General features: G+C 56.9%; 8 protein-coding genes across 8 annotated transcripts; 4 read left to right on the top strand and 4 right to left on the bottom strand.

Moving 5' to 3' along the window:
• Positions 1 to 568: 568 nt before the first annotated feature.
• J7T54_006944 (uncharacterized protein) lies at positions 569 to 4,337 on the top strand (the record flags this gene model as incomplete). The annotated part of the gene is made up of 2 exons (XM_051509064.1): positions 569 to 780; positions 845 to 4,337. The coding sequence occupies 2 exons, from the start codon at positions 569 to 571 to the stop codon at positions 4,335 to 4,337; spliced, it is 3,705 nt and encodes a 1,234-aa protein (XP_051366158.1).
• Positions 4,338 to 4,661: 324 nt separating this feature from the next.
• J7T54_006945 (cardiolipin-specific deacylase-like protein) lies at positions 4,662 to 6,136 on the bottom strand (the record flags this gene model as incomplete). The annotated part of the gene is made up of 2 exons (XM_051509075.1): positions 4,662 to 5,954; positions 6,020 to 6,136. 2 exons carry the CDS (start codon positions 6,134 to 6,136, stop codon positions 4,662 to 4,664), a joined length of 1,410 nt encoding a protein of 469 aa, XP_051366159.1.
• Positions 6,137 to 7,067: 931 nt separating this feature from the next.
• On the top strand, positions 7,068 to 8,408 carry J7T54_006946 (Sporulation-specific protein-like protein; the record flags this gene model as incomplete). Its single annotated transcript, XM_051509085.1, has 1 exon — positions 7,068 to 8,408. One exon carries the CDS (start codon positions 7,068 to 7,070, stop codon positions 8,406 to 8,408), a length of 1,341 nt encoding a protein of 446 aa, XP_051366160.1.
• Positions 8,409 to 8,783: 375 nt separating this feature from the next.
• Positions 8,784 to 10,427, bottom strand: J7T54_006947 (uncharacterized protein; the record flags this gene model as incomplete). The annotated part of the gene is made up of 1 exon (XM_051509095.1): positions 8,784 to 10,427. One exon carries the CDS (start codon positions 10,425 to 10,427, stop codon positions 8,784 to 8,786), a length of 1,644 nt encoding a protein of 547 aa, XP_051366161.1.
• Positions 10,428 to 12,508: 2,081 nt separating this feature from the next.
• J7T54_006948 (uncharacterized protein) lies at positions 12,509 to 14,512 on the top strand (the record flags this gene model as incomplete). The annotated part of the gene is made up of 1 exon (XM_051509106.1): positions 12,509 to 14,512. The coding sequence occupies one exon, from the start codon at positions 12,509 to 12,511 to the stop codon at positions 14,510 to 14,512; it is 2,004 nt and encodes a 667-aa protein (XP_051366162.1).
• Positions 14,513 to 14,809: 297 nt separating this feature from the next.
• J7T54_006949 (uncharacterized protein) lies at positions 14,810 to 16,216 on the top strand (the record flags this gene model as incomplete). Its single annotated transcript, XM_051509117.1, has 1 exon — positions 14,810 to 16,216. The coding sequence occupies one exon, from the start codon at positions 14,810 to 14,812 to the stop codon at positions 16,214 to 16,216; it is 1,407 nt and encodes a 468-aa protein (XP_051366163.1).
• Positions 16,217 to 16,222: 6 nt separating this feature from the next.
• J7T54_006950 (ABC transporter F family member-like protein) lies at positions 16,223 to 18,583 on the bottom strand (the record flags this gene model as incomplete). Its single annotated transcript, XM_051509128.1, has 4 exons — positions 16,223 to 17,967; positions 18,023 to 18,211; positions 18,285 to 18,441; positions 18,494 to 18,583. 4 exons carry the CDS (start codon positions 18,581 to 18,583, stop codon positions 16,223 to 16,225), a joined length of 2,181 nt encoding a protein of 726 aa, XP_051366164.1.
• A 345-nt stretch (positions 18,584 to 18,928) lies between these two features.
• J7T54_006951 (uncharacterized protein) lies at positions 18,929 to 20,332 on the bottom strand (the record flags this gene model as incomplete). The annotated part of the gene is made up of 1 exon (XM_051509140.1): positions 18,929 to 20,332. The coding sequence occupies one exon, from the start codon at positions 20,330 to 20,332 to the stop codon at positions 18,929 to 18,931; it is 1,404 nt and encodes a 467-aa protein (XP_051366165.1).
• Between the last annotated feature and the right edge of the window lie 1,506 nt (positions 20,333 to 21,838).

Raw genomic sequence — 21,838 nt, forward strand, 5'->3', positions numbered from 1 at the left:
CTGCCTGGAGGCTGGCGCTTTCGACAATGGATCGGTGGTCGACAAAATTAAAGCAACACCATCCTACGTTGAGACAAGGCTCATAGAGATAACAGTCGAAACTCATTGCGAACATGGTAAGGTTGGCCGCACTGAATGAATACGTGACATGCTGGAACAAGGGCGTGTATGCGTTCATTCAATCATTTTTTGTTTGTTCGATGGAGCTCCAGATTTGTAGTACCCCCGACTTTGTGGGAGCAAACACGACCCCGTTCTTGACGTGGTGCAATGGCACCTTCACCGTTTGCAACCTTATTGTGTCAACCTGCCGCCAGGGCGGGACCGGCCCCAGAAAGTCGCATGCCAATCGTTACCGCGCTTGCTTGGTGTCTGGCTTGACCACCCCGTGTATTCTCTTCATATCCCGATAAGAGGAGGAAGGTCTCCGACAAACACAATCGCTACTCTTATTCAGCCTTGATTCGATATTGATTTGTCCTTCAACACTGTTTCGCCACCGAGTATGGCCACGACGGCCGCCTACACAACACCCTCGAACCCGCCCTACATCTGATTCTCAAGCACAATGAAGCCAACCACGCTTCACCACCTCCTGTCGCGGAGTGTGGAAAGCCTTTCGCGACGGCAGGACGATCTGGAGGGTTCAGCAGGCTCCGCGCAACAGGATCAGGGCATTGGCATCGTCAGTTTCCTGACTGCGTTTGTCGTTGCGTCGATCATTTTCACCGTTCAAAGTGGTTTCTTCCTCCTCCTTCGAAATAAGCTCGCCCGCATCTTGTTAGTCCTCCTCGCAGGACAGTGGTATGCCCGTGATGGCCACAAAACGCTAATTTCGCGGCAGCAAACCGAAAACCTACCTCGTCCCTGAGCGCGAGCGAACGCCTTCTCCCCCGTCGAGCTTCTTCCCACTGGTGAAAACGCTCTTCTCGTTTCCCGATCGCAATGTCATCCATAAATGTGGCCTAGATGCCTACTTCTTCCTTCGCTACTTGCGCACTCTCCTGGTCATCTTCATTCCCATCGCTTGCGTGGTCATCCCCGTGCTGATCCCGCTCAATTATGTGGACGGCAGAGGCAAGAATATTAACGTTAACGAAAACGAGTCGAAGCAGACTTCGAACGAGACCGTCATTGGGCTCGATACGTTGGCTTGGGGCAATGTCAAGCCCGAGAACTCGAGCCGCTATGCCGCGCACCTGATAATGGCCATACTGGTTGTCATCTGGATCTGCACCGTATTCTTCTTTGAGCTCAAAGTATACGTCAAGGTGCGACAGGATTATCTGACAAGCGCCGAGCATCGTCTCCGTGCTTCTGCCACGACGGTCCTCGTGAGCGAGATACCTGGCAAGTGGCTCACCGAGGAGGCCCTTCGCGGTCTCTTTGATGTTTTCCCTGGAGGCGTCCGCAACATCTGGCTCAATCGCGACCTATCAGAGCTTCTTGACAAAATAGCCCTTCGCAACAAGTATCACTCGACCCTGGAGCAGGCCGAGACCGATCTGATCAAAGCAGCCGTAAAGGCTCAACGGAAACAGGAAAAATCACAGAGCAAGAAGACGGCACACATGAATAAGAAGGAGAGAGCCGCCGATGATGCCAAAAGGGATGCCAAAGCCGTTCAGATGGCGAACAGTGATGGGGGTATCAATGCTGGCGACACGCATGAGGTCCCTCACATCGACATTGATCCCGCGCAAGACACTCAGCAGGCAGAGCTTGGGCACGACAAGCAGGGGCACAAGGGCTTTAAGAAGCCCCTTCTCGGGGATCCGCTCGCAAAGGTTGGCCTCGGTATCAAAGGGGTCGTCAACAAGGCGGAGAATGGTGTGAAGGGAGCTGGCCAAGATGTCGGGAACACGCTGGAGACGACCAATGGGTTTGTTGGTCTCACTGCCACACAGGAGCCCGATCAGGATGCGGCGCATCGGCGGGTTTGTGTGCTCGGCCAGGGCGAGGTTGCGCCTATGTCTTCCCCATCGACTGTTAAAACGAACGGACACCACTCGCCGGCCAACTCCGAAAGCTCCCTGAAGCCGAAAACGCAGAATGTAACCCAGGGGCCAGCTGGAAATACGGTCCGCCAGCTTGACAACATTGAGGACCAATTTGTCCGAGAGGAGACGAAGTTTTGGCAATTCTGGAAGCCTCCGACCGGCGGGTATGCATCACCTGTTCCTCAAGGGCAAGAGGCAGCCGACTACATGACCAAGGAGGCTGCGGATAAGAGGACACCTTGGCAGAAGTTCAAAGAGACTGTTCCGTTTCTGATGTCTCAGGAGCTGGCGCCTGTTGAGTACAAGGAAGCGTACAACCCCGACCATCAGGAGCAGGACGAGACCGGCGCTGTATGGGAGAAGTACCTCAAGTCTAAGGATCGACCAACCCATCGTCTACCTCTTTTCGGAAACACTGCTCTGTTTGGACTGCCGTTCATCACAAAGAAAGTGGACACGATTCATTACTGCCGACAAGAGCTAGCCCGCCTCAACGTGGAGATTGACGAGGACCAGAGGCACGTCGAGCGCTACCCTCTGATGAACTCTGCTTTTATTCAGTTCGAGCAGCAGGTAGCAGCTCACATGGCCTGCCAGAGTACGATGCACCACCTACCGAAGCACATGTCGCCTCGCATAGTGGAGATTTCGCCTCGCGACGTTATTTGGGAAAACATGGCCATGTCATGGTGGCAGAAGTGGGCTCGTTCCTTTGGCGTCGTCAGTCTCATTGTTGCCATGGTCATTCTTTGGGCCACTCCCGTTGCGTTCACCGCGACCCTTGGCCAGCTGGATGAGCTCATTGCGAAGAACGAATGGCTGTACTGGTTGGACTCCAATGATACAGTCAGAACGGTCGCCGAAGCTGTCGCTGGTGTCTTACCCGCTGCGCTGCTCGCGGTCATGCTCATCCTCGTGCCGATCATCTTTGGTTTCTTTGGGGAGTTTAGGGGTGCCAAGACCGGTGCGCAAAAGGCCGAATTTGTGCAGATCTTCTACTTCTTCTTCCTATTCGTTCAAGTCTTCCTCATTGTTTCGGTGGCGTCATTCTTTGCCGCTAGCATTGACAAGCTGGTCCAGAGCTTCGAAGAGCTGAGCAGTGTTTCGGCTGTGCTTAACTTGCTGGCCATCAACCTCCCCAAAGCTGCCAACTATTTCTTCTCTTACATGATTCTGCAGGCCCTATCCACCAGTTCCGGCACATTGCTGCAAATTGGCACACTATTTATCTGGTTCATCTTGGCTCGCATCATGGACAGCACTGCCCGCGCCAAATGGCGCAGGAACACGACGCTGAATTCGGTGAACTGGGGCAAGTTCTTCCCCGTTTATACCAACTTTGCCTGCATTGGAATCATCTACAGCATCATCGCCCCTCTGATATCCATATTCGCCATCATTACTTTCAGTCTGCTCTGGCTTGCCCAGAGATACAGTATGCTTTATGTGACTCGCTTCGAGCACGACACAGGCGGTGTTCTGTACCCCCGCGCGATCAACCAGACATTCACCGGTATCTACTTCATGGAAGTATGCGTTGCGGGTCTATTCTTCATTGTGGAGGACCCAAATGGCAAGAATGTTTGCACGCCGCATGGTGTCGTCATGCTAGTCGTGGTGGGCTTCACCGTGCTGTATCAGATCCTACTCAATCGCTCATTCTCTCCGCTCTTCCGTTATCTGCCGATCACGTTTGAGGACGAGGCGGTTCTGCGAGACGAAGCTTTCCAGCGTGCACAGAACAAGCGCCTCGGACTGGAGGAGGAGTACGACGAGGAGAAGGATGGCGAGGCTCCTGGCAGCCCCAATGGCGTGCGTACGCCAAGACTGGGTAGTCGGGAGGAAGAGGAGATTGAAATGGAGGAGCTTCGTGAGCGAAGGCGCTCGCACGCCGGCGGCAAGGGCATGCGCAACCCGGTCAAACATGTTGGCGCCTTTGCAAAGGCGGGCGGCAACCAGTTCCGCAAGGTCACACGCACAGACCAAAGGGCGGTCCAATATCGCAAGAAGCAGCATGCCAAGGACCTCGAAGCGCAGCGTGCGATCGGAGACGCGCTGTATGGCGGGATGAACGACGACATTGAAGATCTGACGCCCGACGAGCGAGACCTCCTCGTCCGCCACGCATTCAAGCACTCTGCCCTGCGCGCTCGTCGTCCTGTAGTGTGGATCCCACGGGATGATCTGGGTATCAGTGACGACGAGATTCGTCGGACGCAGGCATACAGTGAGAACATCTGGATCAGCAACGAGGGTACTGCGCTTGACAGTAAGACGCGTGTCGTCTATGGAAAGAATCCGCCCGACTTTTCTGAAGTGGATGTGATCAATCTGTAGAGATTGTTCAGACCGGCTTTCCGGTGGTGGTTGGTTGCAAGCGTTTCCCTTTTCCTGTTACCGCATATCTTCTCAGGGTGGCCTTGTGTTTGAAGCATTGCGACATGGAGAATATCCTTACACACGTCATTAGACTCGATCAGTAACCGCGATTAGAACAATTACTAGACGATTTTCTCGAGACCACATGATGTCTTTGTGAATATTGTCGCGCTGAAATTATCAAGAGATCCTATCATGTATAAATGCATCGATGTGCCGCTACTCAAAATATCAACCCATCCGTGCCCGAACGCCAGCTATGCGAGTGAAACCGGCATTCCTTTATTGATTATTCCTTCTCTTCTCATCGTCCTGCTGTGTCGATGCAAGTTCTTTCATCATCACTTCGTTGAAGTAATCTGGATTTTCCAGGTAGAGATGGTGCCCCGCTTTGGGAATCATGACCACCTTGACACTCCCATTCTCAGCCTTCTTCTCCTCCTCGGTGGCATTGGCCAGGATCTTGGCCTGTGTCTGTTTGAGTTTCTCCTCAGCGGCAAGACCGCCCGCCACATCCATCCAGTCTTGCTCGCCATACATAAAGACAATGGGGATTCCAGTCTCCTTCTTGTCCGAGTTGGGCAGCTTTTGGCGGCCGACATGTTGGATACGATCGATGACGGGGCGGCGAGCATAAGCGCCTGGTGCGAGGATGTACGACAGAGCGTACTCGCCGCTGCCTTTCTGCTTGAAGATGGAGAAGGTGTAGTCGTGGAGAGCCTCGGCCTCGGGGGTCGGGAGATGCTTGAAGCGGCGAGAGGTCCATCCTGAGATGAAACGGGGACCTAGAGGACCGGACATGCGGACCAAACTGAATGGAGAGACGTTTGCGTCCCAGAGCCAGACAGCCCAGCCCGGCAGAGGTCGTTTCGGCGTGTTGGCACCTGACGCATTTTTGGTTTGCGTACCGTCTTTGGGCGGTGGCGAAACAGCCTCTTCTTCTTGAATGAATTCCTCGGCAACCGATTGATCGTCCGGATCAGGCATTGAAGCGTTGACGGCATAAGGGTCCTTGGGGACGCCGACCGGTGATGCGAGGATGAGCTTCTTCAGATGCCCGGGGTACTTGAGCGCGTACGAGACGGCGAGATAGCCGCCCAAAGAATGGCCCAGCAAAGTGAAGCGCTCAATCTTGCGGGCCTGTCGCCACTCCTCAAGGGCGTCGATGAAGAAGTTCTCTGCCTCAATGACCTGCTCCTCCTTGGTCTTGGCGTGGATCTTGAACGGCGGTCGTGTCGAGTTGCCCATGCCCAGCATGTCGAGGGCATACAGCTTCATCCCTGGTCGCCGCGAGAGCGCCTCAAAGTTCTTGTAGAAGAAGCCTAGGCCCGCGCCGTACCCATGGACCATGACGAGCGTGTCGTCCGCCTCCTCGCCCACTCGCTCGATAGACACTTCGTTCAGGGCGCGGTTCTTCCCCGGCAGCTGGACGAGTTCGCGACGCCACACGCGGGTGCCAGGTGGGTAGTCCTTGTCGTCCGCCGATGGGTTCTTGAGGGTATCGACCGCCTCTTTGAGGTGAGGTATGAATGACAGGACATTGCGCTCAGCAATCGGCGGTGTGACGCTCGTCCACTGTGGGTTGGTTCTGTCAGCCTAGTACACTTGTGACGACGGGAGACTCTCGTCTTGCAACATACCCATTGGTAGAGAGCGTCTTTGTAACCCAGAGGGAAAAAGTTGGACGTTGGCGCCTTCTCTTGGTTCTGCTGCTTGTACTCCCCCGGCGGAGCACCCGCACTGCCGCTGGTTGTCATTTTGGCGAACTGGTCTTGTTGGTGTAAGATCGGAGTTGGGAACAGTGTGGCGGGGTGACGCGATGAAGGCGCAATTCTGGCGCTGGATCTCAAAGCAGCTCTGGGAAAAAGGGACTTGAGCATGTCGGAGGCGACACTGGAGCAGAAGCGGCGACACGCCAGCTTTATTAACAAAGTCCGCCCGTGCTCAGCCCTACCAGTACTCGATTTGTCGGTGATGTGGTCTTGATGACAGGCACGAGTGGAATTCGGGGTTAAGGACGGAATTTGGGGAATGGAGCGCCCCGAGTCCGTCCGTGCCTTACCAAACCTGTCCTTAGAGATACGAGCTAAGGTACGCATGCGAATGCGAAGGCTGGATGATGATGCGTAGAAGGCAGCAGAAGCAGGACGTGTCTCTTTTTGTAATTCTAAAGAAACCACTTGAAAGAGGGGATGAGGGGGCCTTTTGAAGTTCCCATGAAGCCCTCGTGTTGGCCATATAGAACTGTATCAGGGCGTCAAAGTACCGACTAGACTAGTAGCCATGGGGATCGCAGGACTGGACCAACGTGCGGCCTCAATCAGGCTTCGTTGGCTGCCTGTAGTGAGTGGTCCTATGGCGCGACTGGACTCGGTGCGTCAATGCTGCGGAGTGGTGGATATCGGCCGTGGCTGATCTATTTGCACCTACCGTTAAGTTAACTAAGTTACCTACATACCTACCTACCTACCCTACAGCCAAATGTCCCGGCTGGAATCACGCCCGTGAGATGACGTTTGCCAAACATCGTCACAAGCCTCATCACAAACCGACAAGACTCGACGCGCACAGGGCGCACAACGCGACGACGCCACAGCCCAACGTTCACCGTGGCCTCCACTCGTTTCCTGATCCACCAGCGCATGGCAATTGCAAACCACAGGCTCTCGTAGCCACCTGTACTGTACGATGCCGTCCGACCTCGACTCGATGGTCAAGGGCGCCGCCCCCCAACCCGCCGCTGCCGAAGCCGCCAAAGCTGCGGCGGGCACCACGCCCATTCAGCATGCCAATCATTCCTCCCACGTCGACCCCATGAAACCCTCGAGCGACCCGACGAACAATGCGCCCAACTCCCCGTCCATGGTCTACCTGAACCTCCTGATCCTCGAAGCGTCCCTCCGCGCCCAGTTCCTCGAACTCCGCGCCCGTCGCAGGCACCACACCTTCTTCTTCGCCCTTCTCGGCGTGTGGATCGTTTTCTTCACATACAAGCTCTTCTTTGCGCCTCGGGAAGACGGCCAGGGTGTGGGTGGATCCATTTACTGGGCACTCGAGGGTGTCCAGAAGGTCTGCTTCATGGGTGGTATCTGCACGGCCATCCTCGTCTGGTCCGTTGGTATCTGGGAGCGTGGTATCCGCTGGCCTCGACGTTGGTTCGCCATCTCGAACCGCGGCCTGCGTGGGTTCAACTGCAAGCTCGTCCTCATCCGCAGCTCCTGGTACGCCGAGGCCCTGTCGACCGTGGGGTTCTTCTTGACGTATGGACTCTTTTCCCACACCGCTAGCTCGTCGTACCGACATGTGGAACCAGGGATTCTGCGGGAGGTGGAGCGTGAGCTGTCCCTGACAACGGATGCCCATCCTACGCTTGTGCTGCCGCAGGACGACGAAGAAAAGGGCGGGCATCAGGAGGACCTGGCGCCGGGAGGAGACTACGTGAAGCTCCTCTTGCTAGCCAAGCCATTCTCATCCAACTTTCGAGAGAACTGGGAGCTTTACCGAACAGAGTACTGGGAGAGGGAGAATGAACGGAGGGCGCTGCTGCGCAAGAAGGTGCGAGAGCACGACCGCAAACTGGCCAAGCAGCAGTTCGGCTGGCTCTGGTGGCTGCCATTTCGTTGCATACGCTCGGCGCACCACATGCACCACGGCGAGCATCACGAGCCGAAGCCGCATCATCATCGCCACCCGGCTGTCGAGCGTGAGCGGAAACGTCGCAGTAGTTCTGTGCGCCGCGGCTCGATGAGCTCTTCGCGACCGCAGACGCCCGCTCTCGAGTCCGTCGAGGAGCCATCCGTGTCTCGCCGAACGAGCTCGGCGAGTGAGAAGAGGAGGAAGGCGAGGACGTCCATCTCGTCCCCTGGCGCTGGAGGTATCGCGGCAGCCAAGGGCGGCAAGAGATCGGGCACCGAGTCGAGGAGCGTGACGCCCGAGGTGACGTCGCCCCTGGCAAGGGAGAGCAGTGCTTCCGGGACAGAGGGACGGGTGCTGAGGAGCAACAAAGATGCGAAAAAGTCGGTGGAGTAGTTGGTTGAAACGGTCCGCAAATAAATCCATGTGTAATACAAAGATGCAAGTCAATGGGCTCAGCCGTTTTGCGCATATGAATTGACGTATAGACAACTTTTGGGATACAATAAAGTACGGCGAAAGCAGGCTCGAGCAATGTGATGGGTATGTACTCAGGTAGCCGTTGAAAATTCGTAGGTATCTTTGCTATGTCTTCGTCACAATGTACCATATATCTGGTTCATACTTCTTCTCCATCCCCGTGTAACCCGCCTTTCTCGGACAAATGTATATACAAAAAGTCGTTGGTCTTCCCATGGGTAAACGCCGTTCGAAAAACAAAGAAAGGTATAAAAATACCAAAGTGAAAAAAATAGAAGAGGCGCTTTTGCTTCAAGCATTCATCTTCCCGTGCTCCCAAATCAGTACAATCACGGAATCTCGTTGGTCGCTTTCCGGATCCCTCTTATCTGCTCTCTTCACATAGGCCTGCCACACGGCACGATCCTTACTCATGGCCGAGTCCACGAGGCGCCACATGTTCTTCCTCCCCGTCCAACTGAGGGAGGCTTTGTCGATACCTTCGAGCTCGTCATCAATGACCACCCGCTCCGGGACTGGAACCGCACCCGACTCTGCTGGTGTTGGTGCGTCCTCGGTAGGTGTGTCTGGCGATGGTTCCTCGTCACGCTTGCCAGGCGATGCCGCTGGGGCGTCGGGCGAACCTGGCGGCAGGGGACGGCTCACTTTGACGCCATCGGGATAGTGAGAAATGGAGATACCGTTGACGAGAACCCATTTGTCGTCGAATAGGTACCTCTGCATGAAACACGACTCGCCACACACATTCGTGACCAGGTGTGCCTTGTTGATGTTGAGAAGGTGTCGCTGGGCGTAGCGACGCAGGAGGAGCGGCTTCTGGCCCGTCTCATAGCTGTCCAGCTGCCGGTCGTATGTGTCGTCCTTTGGGTTGTAGAATCCGGGCAGAACATGCATGTCGATCTCGGAATGGAGCATGAGGCAGTCATGTAGAAGCTGGTCCCATCGCTTCGCTCTGAAAGCCGGCCCGGTGGCGCGCGATTCGAAGCAGGGCAGCGTAGGCACCACGGAGATGGACTGCCTTGTCAGGAGCACGGCGCCACCTCCATACGTCCTGAGCCCTTGGTCGTCGTCGCTTGCCTCCCAGTCTAGTCGCTCGCTGGGTAGACCAATGTAATGCTGGCCATCGGTGTTGTAGGAGAAGAGTCGGTCCCGTAGGTGCGACAAGCTCGGGAAGAATACATCGTCCTCCACTAGTCCGAACCACCTCTTGTCCTGGCCATTGGCGGCCAAGTTTGCCGCAAATGTCTTGAGAATGCGTGAAAGCTCAAAGTATCGCCTGGCCATGCTCATGGGTTCCTCTGTCGTCGTGACCCAGGCATCGATGCCCGTGGCCTGCAGCGTCATGTCAATCTCCTCCAATTCATCGTTACGCGCCTGGTTCAGGACAACCACCAGACTCGCGCCGTTGCTGTGGTGGTGACCATCGGTGAGCCAGCGGGACCAGGCCTTGATCATGGCAAAGTCGCGATCCTTGATGCGCGCATACGTCGTCGAAACACCGAATAAAAAATCCGACGCGTCTACGCGACCCAGCAAGGGGCTCGCGGGCACGGGCAGCTCCATGCGCTTTTTGGCGTACAAGTCCAGGCGGTCGGGCGCGCTAGTGTCGACGAGCTTTGGCTGCACGGCTTCAAATTTTAGGTTGACCTCTGTGACGGAGGGCCAGTCTTCTGACTGCTCGCTTGGAACAATGCGCCATGCGCGCCATGAGAGCTCACTCGTAAGACCGAGATCCTTGCTCAATCGCTGCAAGTAGAGCTCCTCGGGCGATGTGCTGCCCTCTGGTAGTATCTCTGCATCGCGTAGCAAGGCGCTGGGAGTTTTTGGCTGGTTGACAATGCGGATCGTGTGGAGGAAGAGCACGATGAGGACGAGCGTGAGGACAATGTGTGAGCTGCGGCCCTGCAGCGAGATTGGACCCTTGATGAAAGGCATGGCAGGCGGCGCAATGCCCGACGTCGGACGGGTGAAGGCTCAGTGAGGCCGTGAGATGAAAATAAAGATAAAAGGTGTCGTGCGCGCTCTGGCGGCGCCTTACTCCATGCTGCAGTCGGTGGGCTGGAGAGACTGAAGCGCGACGTGTCCGTCCGGTGCTTGCGACTGGAGCTGAGGAAAAATGGCGAGACAGGCGGTCGACGCGATTGACGGCTAAAAGATAATTAGACGGTGCGACTGAGAAGGAGCGACGAAGGGTGGGAGACGGTGGTCGGACGCGAAAAGGAATGAGCGACTGGAGTGTGAAGTGTGAAGTGTTAAGTGGTTAAGGCACGATGACGCCGGAGTGAACACTGAACAGTGAACATGGGAATGAATCAATTCATCAATCACATCATCGATCATCAACCAGAAGGGGACTGGATGGATCCCTCATCCATAGCGATTCGGATACAGCTGCTGGCGCCGCTGATCCTGTGTCAAAACGGGCAGCCCCAGGTCATTTGGGCCTGCCGAGGTGAAACCGTCAGTGATTCCGAGGTGGGACGTGGGCATTCGCTACAGAATACAGAATTGGCACTAATCGCCAGTAGCCAGCCCCCTAATTAAACCGACCTTGGGCCCTCGCCTTGTACGTATACAGTTAGTTGTACGTACTCAATCACTCCGTGCGTATTTCCTCTTGTGCAGCCCCTCCCCCTCAGCTCACCCCTGACTGGGACAGGACAGCTTGGCGTCGTGAACTGTCGCATGCGCAAGCGGGCTTTCCACTTTGCCCAGCCTTGCTAGTCAGGAACGGACTTGGCTGCTCTGCTGCGATCCTTGAAAACGACGACGATCTAACATCCGTGTCCCGGACTCCTATGTACGTAGATGGCTTTCTCTAGCGCGAGGGGGTTCGCGATGTGGGAGACCAACCTAGTTCTATGCGGTTGCCGATACGGACAATCTTCTACTATCTTGTATTGGCTACATAAACGGCGACATGTTCCATCGAGCGCGCATCCTTTCTGCAGGAAATTACACCACATCCAAGGCTAGCTGCTGGTCGGATTTGGTTGTCAGAGGGCGCTGATTGTGTAATTGCTTGGCCAGACTAGGCAAACACAGCTCATTCATTATCCCGTCTTGGCAGGTCCTCAAACATACACGTAAGTATCTAACGGGCCAGCCGTCATGAGGTGCCGGAGCAAATCTCACAGTTCTACATATACGGGCCTTGATGTGCTTGGCATCATCAAAGCTGGCTGACTACGGAGTGATTAGCGGCGCCGCCATCGGAAGCCTCGCCATTGTTTCGCAAGATATCGCCCGCAAAGACTCAGGCTTGTGCGCGCGCCGTCTGCAGTACGGAGTACTATGTACAGATTCGAATCAGCCTTTCAATGGTTTCGTGCGACACATGCTTTCTCAGGGTCTAGATCCCCTGAAATAATTTGTCTGCTAACCCGTATCGCGCACTACTACTAGCAGCGGGGCCCAGGGCTCGAGACGTCGCTTAACGGCAACGTTGAGGGCGGTTCATATGGCCCTGTATCATCATATACCAAATGCAGTTCCTAACTAGGGACTCAATGTCTGGAGCTTGGCATTGGTAAGTGCTGAAACCAATGCCAATGCTCGGCTTCACTGCAGGTTCGGTTTCCAGTCTATATGAGTTGGAATAGAGGAATCGATAATCGCAATGTGGGGTCGTGGCGCAGCGGTTAGCGCGTGGGATTGCAGATCCTAAGGTCACTGGTTCAAATCCGGTCGATCCCTCACTTTTTGCTTTTTCTGACCTAGTTGACCGACCGCCCGGCGGCACAAGTGGCAGAATTTCCCAATTTTTCTGGCCTCGACTTTGCTCTGGTCGCCGCGAGCTCTCTCCACGCTGGGCCGATGCGCGCGTGTTCCACATGAACCCTACGCGCTCAATTCGTAGGCTCACGGTCGTCGAAACGTGCAGAACCCTGCGATTACCTCTATTTTGGGCTCACCACTCTTCTGTGCACCTGGCGCACTCCAACAGGCAGCCCTGCTTGCGCCTGTCGTCACCCTCTCGACTTCGACCCTCGCACCCCACCTCGATAACACGGACCATGGCGACCGAAGCGAACGGCCAGGCGCCGCAGACCATCCAAGAAGGCAAGGCCAAGATCATTGTCCCCGAGGCAGCGTCCACGGCGGCGGGGAAGAAAGAGCAGGGCGAGGTGCAGCAGGTCTTCTACAACCCGATCCAGCAGTTCAACCGTGATCTGTCTGTCCTGGCAATCAAGACCTACGGTGAGGAGATTGTGGAAAAGCGCAGGGCACAGCAGGCCAACAAGCGATCCAAGAAGCGCAAGCGCGCAAAGACAGACGACGCCAGCAAGGACGACGGCGCACACCCTCAAGTCGACGAGCGCCAACCTGCGCCGGAGCCCGAAACCGCGCCTGAGACTGGCGAACCGGCCTCAACTGTCGCGCCCGACTTCAAAATACTCGATGCCCTCTCAGCATCCGGTCTGCGAGCGCTACGCTATGCGCACGAGATCCCATTCGTGACCGAAGTCACGGCCAACGACCTGTCCTCGTCCGCGGCCAAAAGTATCGAAGCCAATATTGCGTACAATGGGTTGCAAGACAAGATCAAGGTCACCAACGACGACGCACTGGCCCTCATGTATCGCTCCATAGCCGACAGTCTGTCCCTGGCCGCCAGGAAGCACCCTGGCAGAGCGTCCCCAGACTCGATCAGGTGGGACGTGGTCGATCTGGACCCGTACGGCACGGCGGCGCCATTCTTCGACGCGGCCGTGCAGTCTGTGCGCAGCGATGGTGGTCTCCTATGCGTCACATGCACCGACAGTGCAGTCTGGGCCGGCCACAGCTACCCCGAAAAGACATACTCCCTATACGGAGGGACGCCCGTCAAGGCGCCCTACTCGCACGAGTACGGCCTTCGCTTGATCCTGAACTCGATTGCGACGGCAGCCGGCCGATATGGCCTCTCCATCGAGCCACAGCTGTCCCTGTCGATCGACTTTTACACCAAGGTCTTTGTCAAGGTCACAAAGTCGCCATCGGCGGTCAAGTTCCTGGGAGGAAAGACGATGATGCTCTACACCTGCGATCAGGGGTGTGGCAGTTTCCAGACACAGTATCTGGTGAAGAACAAGGTCGCCGAGAACAAGAAGGGCTCGGGTCACTTTTACAAGCACACGCTCAAGCAGGGCCCCACGACAGACGAGCACTGCGCACACTGCGACACCAAGACACACATCAACGGTCCCATATGGGGCGGGCCGCTCCACTCGCCAGAATTCGTCAAGAGGCTGCTCACCCAACTGCCCGAGGCCGATAAGACAGTGTACGGGACGATCCCGCGGTTGGAGGGCATGCTGCAGACCGCCCTGGAGGAGGATTTGCCCTTCCCCGAAGGCTCCTTTCCACCCGTGAACCCCCGCGACGACGCGCATGCCGCTGTTGAGCCATATCCCTTCTACGTGGACCCGCACAAGATCGCCAGCGTTCTGTGTGCCGTGGGCCCGTCGACGGACATGTTCCGCGGTGCCCTGACACACCTCGGCTACCGCCACACGCGCAGCCACTGCCGCGCGGGCAGTGTCAAGACGGACGCGCCGTGGTCGACGATATGGTGGGTGATCCTCGAGTGGATTCGGCAAAAGGCACCCATCACGCCCAAGAATGTGCGCCCGCGGACGGCTGGATTCAGGATACTGGAAAAAGCCGGGATCCTGAAGCTCAACGAGGCCGGCGAGGTGGTGGCCGCTGGTCCAGGAGCGCTGGTCAAGGACGGGGACGATGTGCAGATGGAGGATAGCAAGCTTGTGGAGGCCGCGACCAGTGGCCAGGACGATGCCGCCGTGGCGTCTGTCGCTAATAACAAGACGGACGTTGAGCAGGAGGGCGCATCTGCAGCCGAGGACAAGGAGGACAAGGCGGCGGCTGCTTTCAAGGAGGTCGAGCTGCGCAAGACGCTCTTGTTCAACGAGGATCTGGCTGCGCTGGGCCGCCGCAATCAGGGGCAGAAGAAGCTGGTGCGGTACCAGACAAATCCACGCGAGAACTGGGGGCCAATGGTCAAGGCGAAGAGGCAGTGATTTCGGGCAGCGGGAGAGGGCATGCATGCATGGTAGGAGTTTTGGGTAGATTCTGTGTAGCGTATCTACGGTCATGTTTGTTTGTGCGAGCTAGAGGCGTTGAAGGCAATCATTACTAAAGCGCAATTGACGATCTGAATAACTCCTTGTCCTGCGGGGACGGACAATCTGACTGCATCAACAAGCGCGCCATAATCTCACCCTCTTGTCATCAATCTTGTCATTTGCTCTAGCTACATTGAATGAAATACCTACGCCCGTGACTGGGATAATCGTCCAATCCGCGTCGAAGCAATCATGCCGGCGGCAGCGACGGATAGTCAACCTCGTCCGCTCGAGCTCACCATCAGCAAGCTATCGATAGACATCGCCAGCGGCGAGCTGACGCTGGGAGAGGCAGCTGGCGACTTCAACAGCGCCATTGAAGCGAGACATCTTCTCTTCTCACTGCGGCAGAATGGCGACAAAATGTCTTTCACCACCGCCGCCCTCAAGGAAGCAGTGGCACCTGATGACAGTGAGCCCTTCAAACTCGTCCTCATCCACAGCGACGCCATCTCGGACGAGCTATCCGACGCATATCTGATCGACAAATTCCCGCCATACCTTGTCCACGACGCGTGGAACCAAGTCGACGTTGTCATGTCCACAAAGTCAGGGACACACCTCGCTCTGCCTTTCTGGTCGACCGTCCTCCAACCTCTCCTGTCCACCCTGGCAAGGACGTTCCCCGAGGCAAAGGTCGACCAGGCCAACATTCTCGTCACAGAATCTGCCGAGAGCGTGTCCGACTTTGCACGCCAACTCTGGTCATCGCCGGCCGCTCCAACCCGGACGGTCATCCTCCTCAGCGGCGATGGCGGCATGGTGGACATTCTGAACGGGCGACAAGAGGGCAGCCAGCAGAGACCAACCATTGCGCTCTTACCCATGGGCACGGGGAATGCGCTCTTCCACTCAAACCATAAACCTCTATGCACACCCTCTGGCCCCTCACCTCTCGTCCTGGGCGTCCGTACCCTGTTCGTCGAGGGCGTTGCCGCCGCCCTGCCCATCTTCCGCGCCTCCTTCACGCCTGGCGCGCACATTGTCCACGGCGACGAGCGGCAGAGGCAGGTCAGCCACCTCGACGGCGCCATCGTCGCGAGCTACGGCTTCCACGCCAGCGTTGTGTACGAGAGCGACACGCCCGCGCACCGCGTCCACGGCGACAAGCGATTCGGCATGGTGGCGCAGGAACTACTGCGCGAGGCGCATGCGTACTCGGCCCACGTCGCGATCCAGCGCATGGGGACGGGGACGTCGTCAAATCGCGAGGTGCTCGACAGGGAGAAGCACGGCTATCTCCTCACAACGTTGCTGTCGAATCTGGAGAAGACGTTTACCATCTCGCCTGCCAGCAAACCTCTGGATGGGCAGCTTCGGACCGTGCACTTTGGTGATATCGGTGGCGAGAGAGCTCTAGATGCCATGATGAAAGCCTACGACGGCGGAAAGCATGTAGATGTCAAGTGGGACGATGGCGAGAGGATCTACTACCAGGACATAGACGAGATCAGGATCACGGTCAAGGAAACGGATCAGCGGTGGCGCAAGGTCTGCATCGACGGGACGATTGTCGACGTACCGACAGGAGGCACAATGACGGTCAAGAAGCTGCACGAGAGCCCGTTGCGCATCTTAGTAAATAAAGGGGTGAGATAGACTAGACTAGTCGGCGAGGAGCTTGCTCACTCGCTTCTCCACGATCCTCTCAAACTCGTCCACCCCGTTCTCCAACAGGGTCATCTTACCCCCCTTTAGTCGGTACACGGCCCTCCGCCTGGCCAATTCCTTCTCATCATCGTCATCGCTGTCCTCCATGCCCTCACCCTCGTCGTCCATGGTGCCCTCAATGGCACCGCGCATGAACCATCGGTCGTGGCTGACGAGGACGACGGCACCCTCCCACTCGTGGATCGCCTCACGGAGGGCCGTGACCGTCTCGTAGTCGAGATGTGTCGTGACCTCGTCCAGGACTAGCACATGGGGCCTCCTCCAGAATAACCGTGCCAGCTCACACCGAACGAGCTGTCCACCACTGAGCTTAGTCAAGGGCACGTCCGATGCGATGCGCCCTCCCAGACCTAGCTCGCCCAGCAACGCCCTGGTCGAACCCTCGTCCAGCGCGCCGTCAATCTCCTTTGTGAGTAACGACAACGCAGTGAGCGTTGGGTCCGCACGGCCGAGGGACTGTAGATGCTCCACGGCGTGTTGGCTGTAATAGCCCATCTTCAGCCTCGGATGTGTCGTCACGGACCCAACGGTCGGCTTCGCTTCTTCCACCAGCAGCTTGATCAGCGTCGACTTGCCGGCGCCGTTGAGACCGACGATCCCAATTCTGTCACCCATACCTATCGCCAGCGTGATATCCTGGATTGTCAGGGGCGCCCCGCGCTTGTAGCGATATCCTGCCTTCTCGAGGGAGATGAGACTGCCCGGGAACCGCAGCTCCTGGGGCTCTGGAAGACGCATGGTCACGCCGCGCGCCTCGGGTGGGATGTCGATTTCGGCGCGCGAGGACAGCTGGAAGCCCACGTGGTCGCGGTTGAGCTTGAAGCGACCGCCGCGGGCGGACACTTGCAGACCCATGCGGTCGTCGAGCTTCTTCTGCCGGGACTTGGCCTGGCGCAGCTTGTTCTGGTCATTGTTCTCCTTGCCGGCTGATTTGTTGGCCGCAATGGACTTTTCCATGTGCGCACGCTGCTTGTCCTGCGCCGCCTGCATCTTCAAGAGATACTCCCGCTTCTCGGCCTGGGACGACTCGTACACCGGCAGTGTCCCGTGGAAGTAGGAAATGTCATTGTCCTTGAGGATGAGGAGGTCGGTGCACAGATTGTGAAAGTCCCGGTCGTGGGTCACGAGGACGAGGGTCGGCGGGTCGGGCCTGTCCGCCATGGCCTCGATGTAGCGCTGCAGCCAAATGATGCCCAGCATGTCGAGGAAGTTGGTCGGCTCGTCTAGGATGAGAATGTCCGTCTCGGCGAGGAGGCACGCGGCGAGGGACGCGCGCATGTGCCAACCTCCGGACAGCGAGGCAATGGGCTGGTCCATGCGCGCGTCCGTGAACCCGAGGCCCGTGAGGATGGACTTTGCTCGCGCCTCGACCTCTAGCAGTCGGGTTGGCTCAATCTGCAGCTGGAGATCGGCGAGCATGTCGACGGCCTCCTGCGTCTCGGCTTGCAGCGTCTCCGACGAAATCTCGTCGCCAGGCTGCTCAATGAGACCGTCAGATTCAGCGACGACCTTTTCAAACGCCACGAGGGTCTTTCTGACCGCCATGCCACGGGCGCCGCTTCTGAGGCGAGCGTCCTTGTCTAGACGGAATAGCTTCTGTTGGAGACGCTCATGCTTGACCTTGCGCAGCGCACGGACAGGGGCGTGAGGGTCCGTCGCTTCGACGCCAGTAGACAGTGCTGCTCACCGTTAGCCGTGGGAGCTAGGCTGTGCGGTTTGCTCGAAGAAGCTCACCCTTGACCTCCCGCTCGACATTAGACTTGGAGGTCGCCTTGTCCACGACGCTCTGCAGGACTGTCTGGCTAGCATCCTGGTCCTGAGCGCGATTCTCATCATCCGTCAGCTTGGTTTGCTGAAGAATGGCGATGCGTGTTTCCTCTGGAATGCCAGGGATCAATTTCTCCGCAATGGCCTTGAGCAGCGCTTTCTTCATTAGCTTGGGCTTTGGACGATGTTTTCATCACAGGTGGCCTACTGGATTTCCCGGTGCCATTACGTCCCACGAGGGCATATCGCTGGCCTTCTTTGAGACGGAGCTTTGCGTTGCTGAGGATTTCCAGTCCATCTGTCTTGGCCTTGCCCCTGGATTTGGTGGCTTTGCCATCGGCAGGCTTGGCCGCGGCTATGGTGATTTGCAAGCCCTCGACGTCGAGCTTGCGCTCTGTCAGGATAGGTCGCGGAAGATAACTGCGCAAGTGGGCATACCTCGCGGTAGTTGGGTGATTGTATGTCGAAGCGCGTCTGCTTGGATGTGCAGAGGATGGTAGTCGCCGACTCCGAGTCCATCGACGTCATCTTGGGAAGGGTGGCCTGTCGGCAATTGGACGTAGGATAACGATCAAGTTCAATGACAACGCGAGACAAGGACAAATTGGGATAGTCTGGGTTGTGAGCAAGTATGTGAGCCTGCCAGACGATGTATTATTGTATATCTCTGCCGCTGGGAAAACAATTGCTGTCTTCATGTTTATTAATGAACTCCAAGTTCCCCAGAGGCGACTTTTGTGGAGGGTCGGAGATGATGTAGAATGAGTCATTCTTGGTGTTTTCCTCAGCACAGGAGCAAGAGCGTCCATGAACCCAACCGTCAATCATGTACGGCATTCATTTTTTACAGTAGTTTTCCTGCCTAGTCTAACCTCAGGTCGCCGGCCTGTCCCTCTCGACGTTGATGAAGCGTCCCTTGCCAGCGCGCATGTGCCGAATGTGCCTCTCCACCAGGGCAGCCGTCTCCATCACCTCAGCAAAGGCCACCTGCTCGGCCGCTGCCATGTCCTCTTGTCTCGGAAACCCAGCGTACAGCCTCAGATCCGTGACCTTGCCCCAATGAACGGCCCAGTCGACGTGATCGTGCTCCGTCTCCAGCATCAGCGCCTTGAACCACGACCCGCATCCCGTCAGGTCCAGGTATTCCAACTCGTAGAAGCACCGGCTGAGCTTGCGCAGCACGAGAAGTGCCTCGCTCCAGTCATGGTCCAGGGAGTGGGAGTAGAAGTTGGTGCCGCCGTAGTAGATCTTGTTGCCCTGGGGCGTCGTGACCTTGGACGTTTGCGCGCGCGGGGCGAGGCATGGATCAGGCCAGTAGGCGAGGCTGAGGTGCGTAATGTGCGATGTCTTGGAGGCAAAGTCTAGGAGATGCCGCCATGAACCGCCTTCCGCGTCGTCCGGTGATAGCGCCAGGGAGAGATGCGTGAGATTGGGTAGTAAGGCGCGAGGTGGGCTTGGTGTTGCGTCCACGGCAGCGTCCCAGGAATCTTCGAGATGGGTGTCGTGAACTTGTGGGGCGGGGGGGACCAGAAAGTTCGTGACGTCTCTCAAACGAATGGAGCGTCCTAGTGATCTCGACAGGTCGAGATAGCTGACCTCGTTGGTCGTATGGGAATCTGCCTCCAGTTCACCTTGCTCATAGAGGTCTGTGGGAGGCAGCAGTATGAGCTTTAGATCAGCCAGCGTCACACCGCCGCCCGAAATACCAATGTGCCGCAGCAAAGCTGGTTTGAGGTGGTTTGGCAAGAAGTACAGATGATACTGCTGATAAGCCCGCTGAAACTCCCAGTCGGATGCAATGGCGCGCAGAACGCGGTCTATCAAACTCCCTCGACCAGGCAGGTAAGCACCAGGCAGTGCATTGTGATCACTGGGTGCGTCTTTCAACTTGAGTCCTCGCATGCGATGGCTCAAGTCTACATCTTGACCCCTGGTAGTAACCCAGCTCCGCGGTGGAGGGGGGCCAGCTGGCAGTCTTCTCCCACTGGCATCGAAACGAGTCCGCACTGGCCTCCTCGGTGCTGGCGGCGGGGTGTCGGGGATCTGGAGGATCGAGCGAAGATCAGGGTGCACGCTCGGGCCGTTGGCCAGCAGATGTGGCGATGATGCGGATGAAGAACCTGCTGCTGAGCGACGAAGGCCAGAGAGAAGCTCGTTGACGCCCTTGGCTGGCGCGTTGCTATCTGACCCGCGGCTGCTCGATGAGCTGAGCGCTGGGGACACGGGCGCGATTGGTTTGAAGGACTTGAGATGCTGGTATTGTCGTTTCTTTGGCATACCCGCAAAGTTGCGGTGGAGGGTCCGTCCAAGTCTCCAAGATAGCCGAGTTCACTCAAATCTGTGGAATGATGAAAATGTCGAGTCTTGATGGATAACACGGAGTCGCCCCACCACCGACGGATCATCAATTCATCGTCACGATGAGTCTAAAGGCGGGCCCACAATCTGACACGAGATCCTCGGTGAGCCATCTTGCTGTCACCATTGAGCATTCATGCGATATGGTTCTGTACCAGATATTTGCAATACCCAAAAAAATAAAGGAAAAGAATAGTATCTATAAAAATTGATGATGCAAGGCTGGCGGTTCATCTCTGCGACGGTTCCTAAGTACAGGGTAAGTATCTTATTCACGACCACTTAGCGCGTGGCTGACTGCCCGCTGCCCGACTCCCACATGCACTCAGGTCAAGTACATGAACTCATCAACTGTCAACACTCGCCTCCTGGAGCACACTTCCATTTCTGAACATCTTCTATGGTCCTCAGAAGTCTTTCCTCGTACTGCTACGTGCAAAGATGAGGTCATCAACCCTCCGTTCGTCTGTGCATATCCCGGCCACTCCATCTTTGGGAGCAGCAACTCTCCCAAGCCGTCAATAAACGTGAGGGCGGTCTCAAATCAAGACACAATATCGATTGGACACCATGCGCTGGATGGATTCTGTCTTACGCGCAAACAAGGCCTACACCTCTTGCGTACGACACACGACTGGAGCCTGCCAGTCCGAGTTCGCATCGCGCAAGGTCGCCACGCGCTTGTGTCACTACACGGACGCGCCTTCCTGCCCACATCACACACTGGACACCCATTGACGTGAGGAAAGAGCCAGTGCGTGCGGCTAACACAAGATGTCTTCAACTTGATTCCATTTGCTTCTACCATGGCCATGCCAGGCTGAGCGCAGCCCGCCAAGCAGACCGCCTGGGCTCCTCCAGACGCACACTCTCGCACAAAGCCAACAAACGACTCGCTTCGCCTAGGAGCGACGAATGGGATCGCTCTGCTCTAGCGTCTCCTTGGAAACGCGTGGCCGGTCTGTGGGTGGCGCGCGCCGTCGATTCAGGCCAGGCTGTTCTCCTCTGTCACATGAGAGGCGTGGCGTGCCGACACCCATTGCCAACCGACGCCTCCTTGCGCAGCGAAGCGGTTCGCGGAATACTGCAAGGCGCCACCCGCATGGCGGCGACGTGAACTGGCATTCCGTCAGTGAGTAGTCTTGGCCCTGTCTCACCGACACCCAGACCCGAATAGGGGTTGGGCAAGCGAGCGGATAGGGAAGACTTCTACGGAAGGGGGAGATTCCATGCAACCTAGTGTGAGATGCCTTCTGCCATCCATGCCCTGCTCGTACGCTCGCAGACTCCAGAATCGCTGGGTACTGGCAGAGAGGCGTACTGTTCATGCTGTGCCCTTTCCCCAGGCTCAATGTTGACTTCTCCCCCCTTGGTGTCGAGCTGGTCGTAGTGGCACCAAGAGACAGCTGAGGCAGATCTGCAACA

This window comes from Emericellopsis cladophorae, assembly GCF_022114955.1.
Source record: "Emericellopsis cladophorae strain MUM 19.33 chromosome Unknown NODE_2_length_1295279_cov_118_880017, whole genome shotgun sequence".
NCBI classification, from domain to species: domain Eukaryota; kingdom Fungi; phylum Ascomycota; class Sordariomycetes; order Hypocreales; family Bionectriaceae; genus Emericellopsis; species Emericellopsis cladophorae.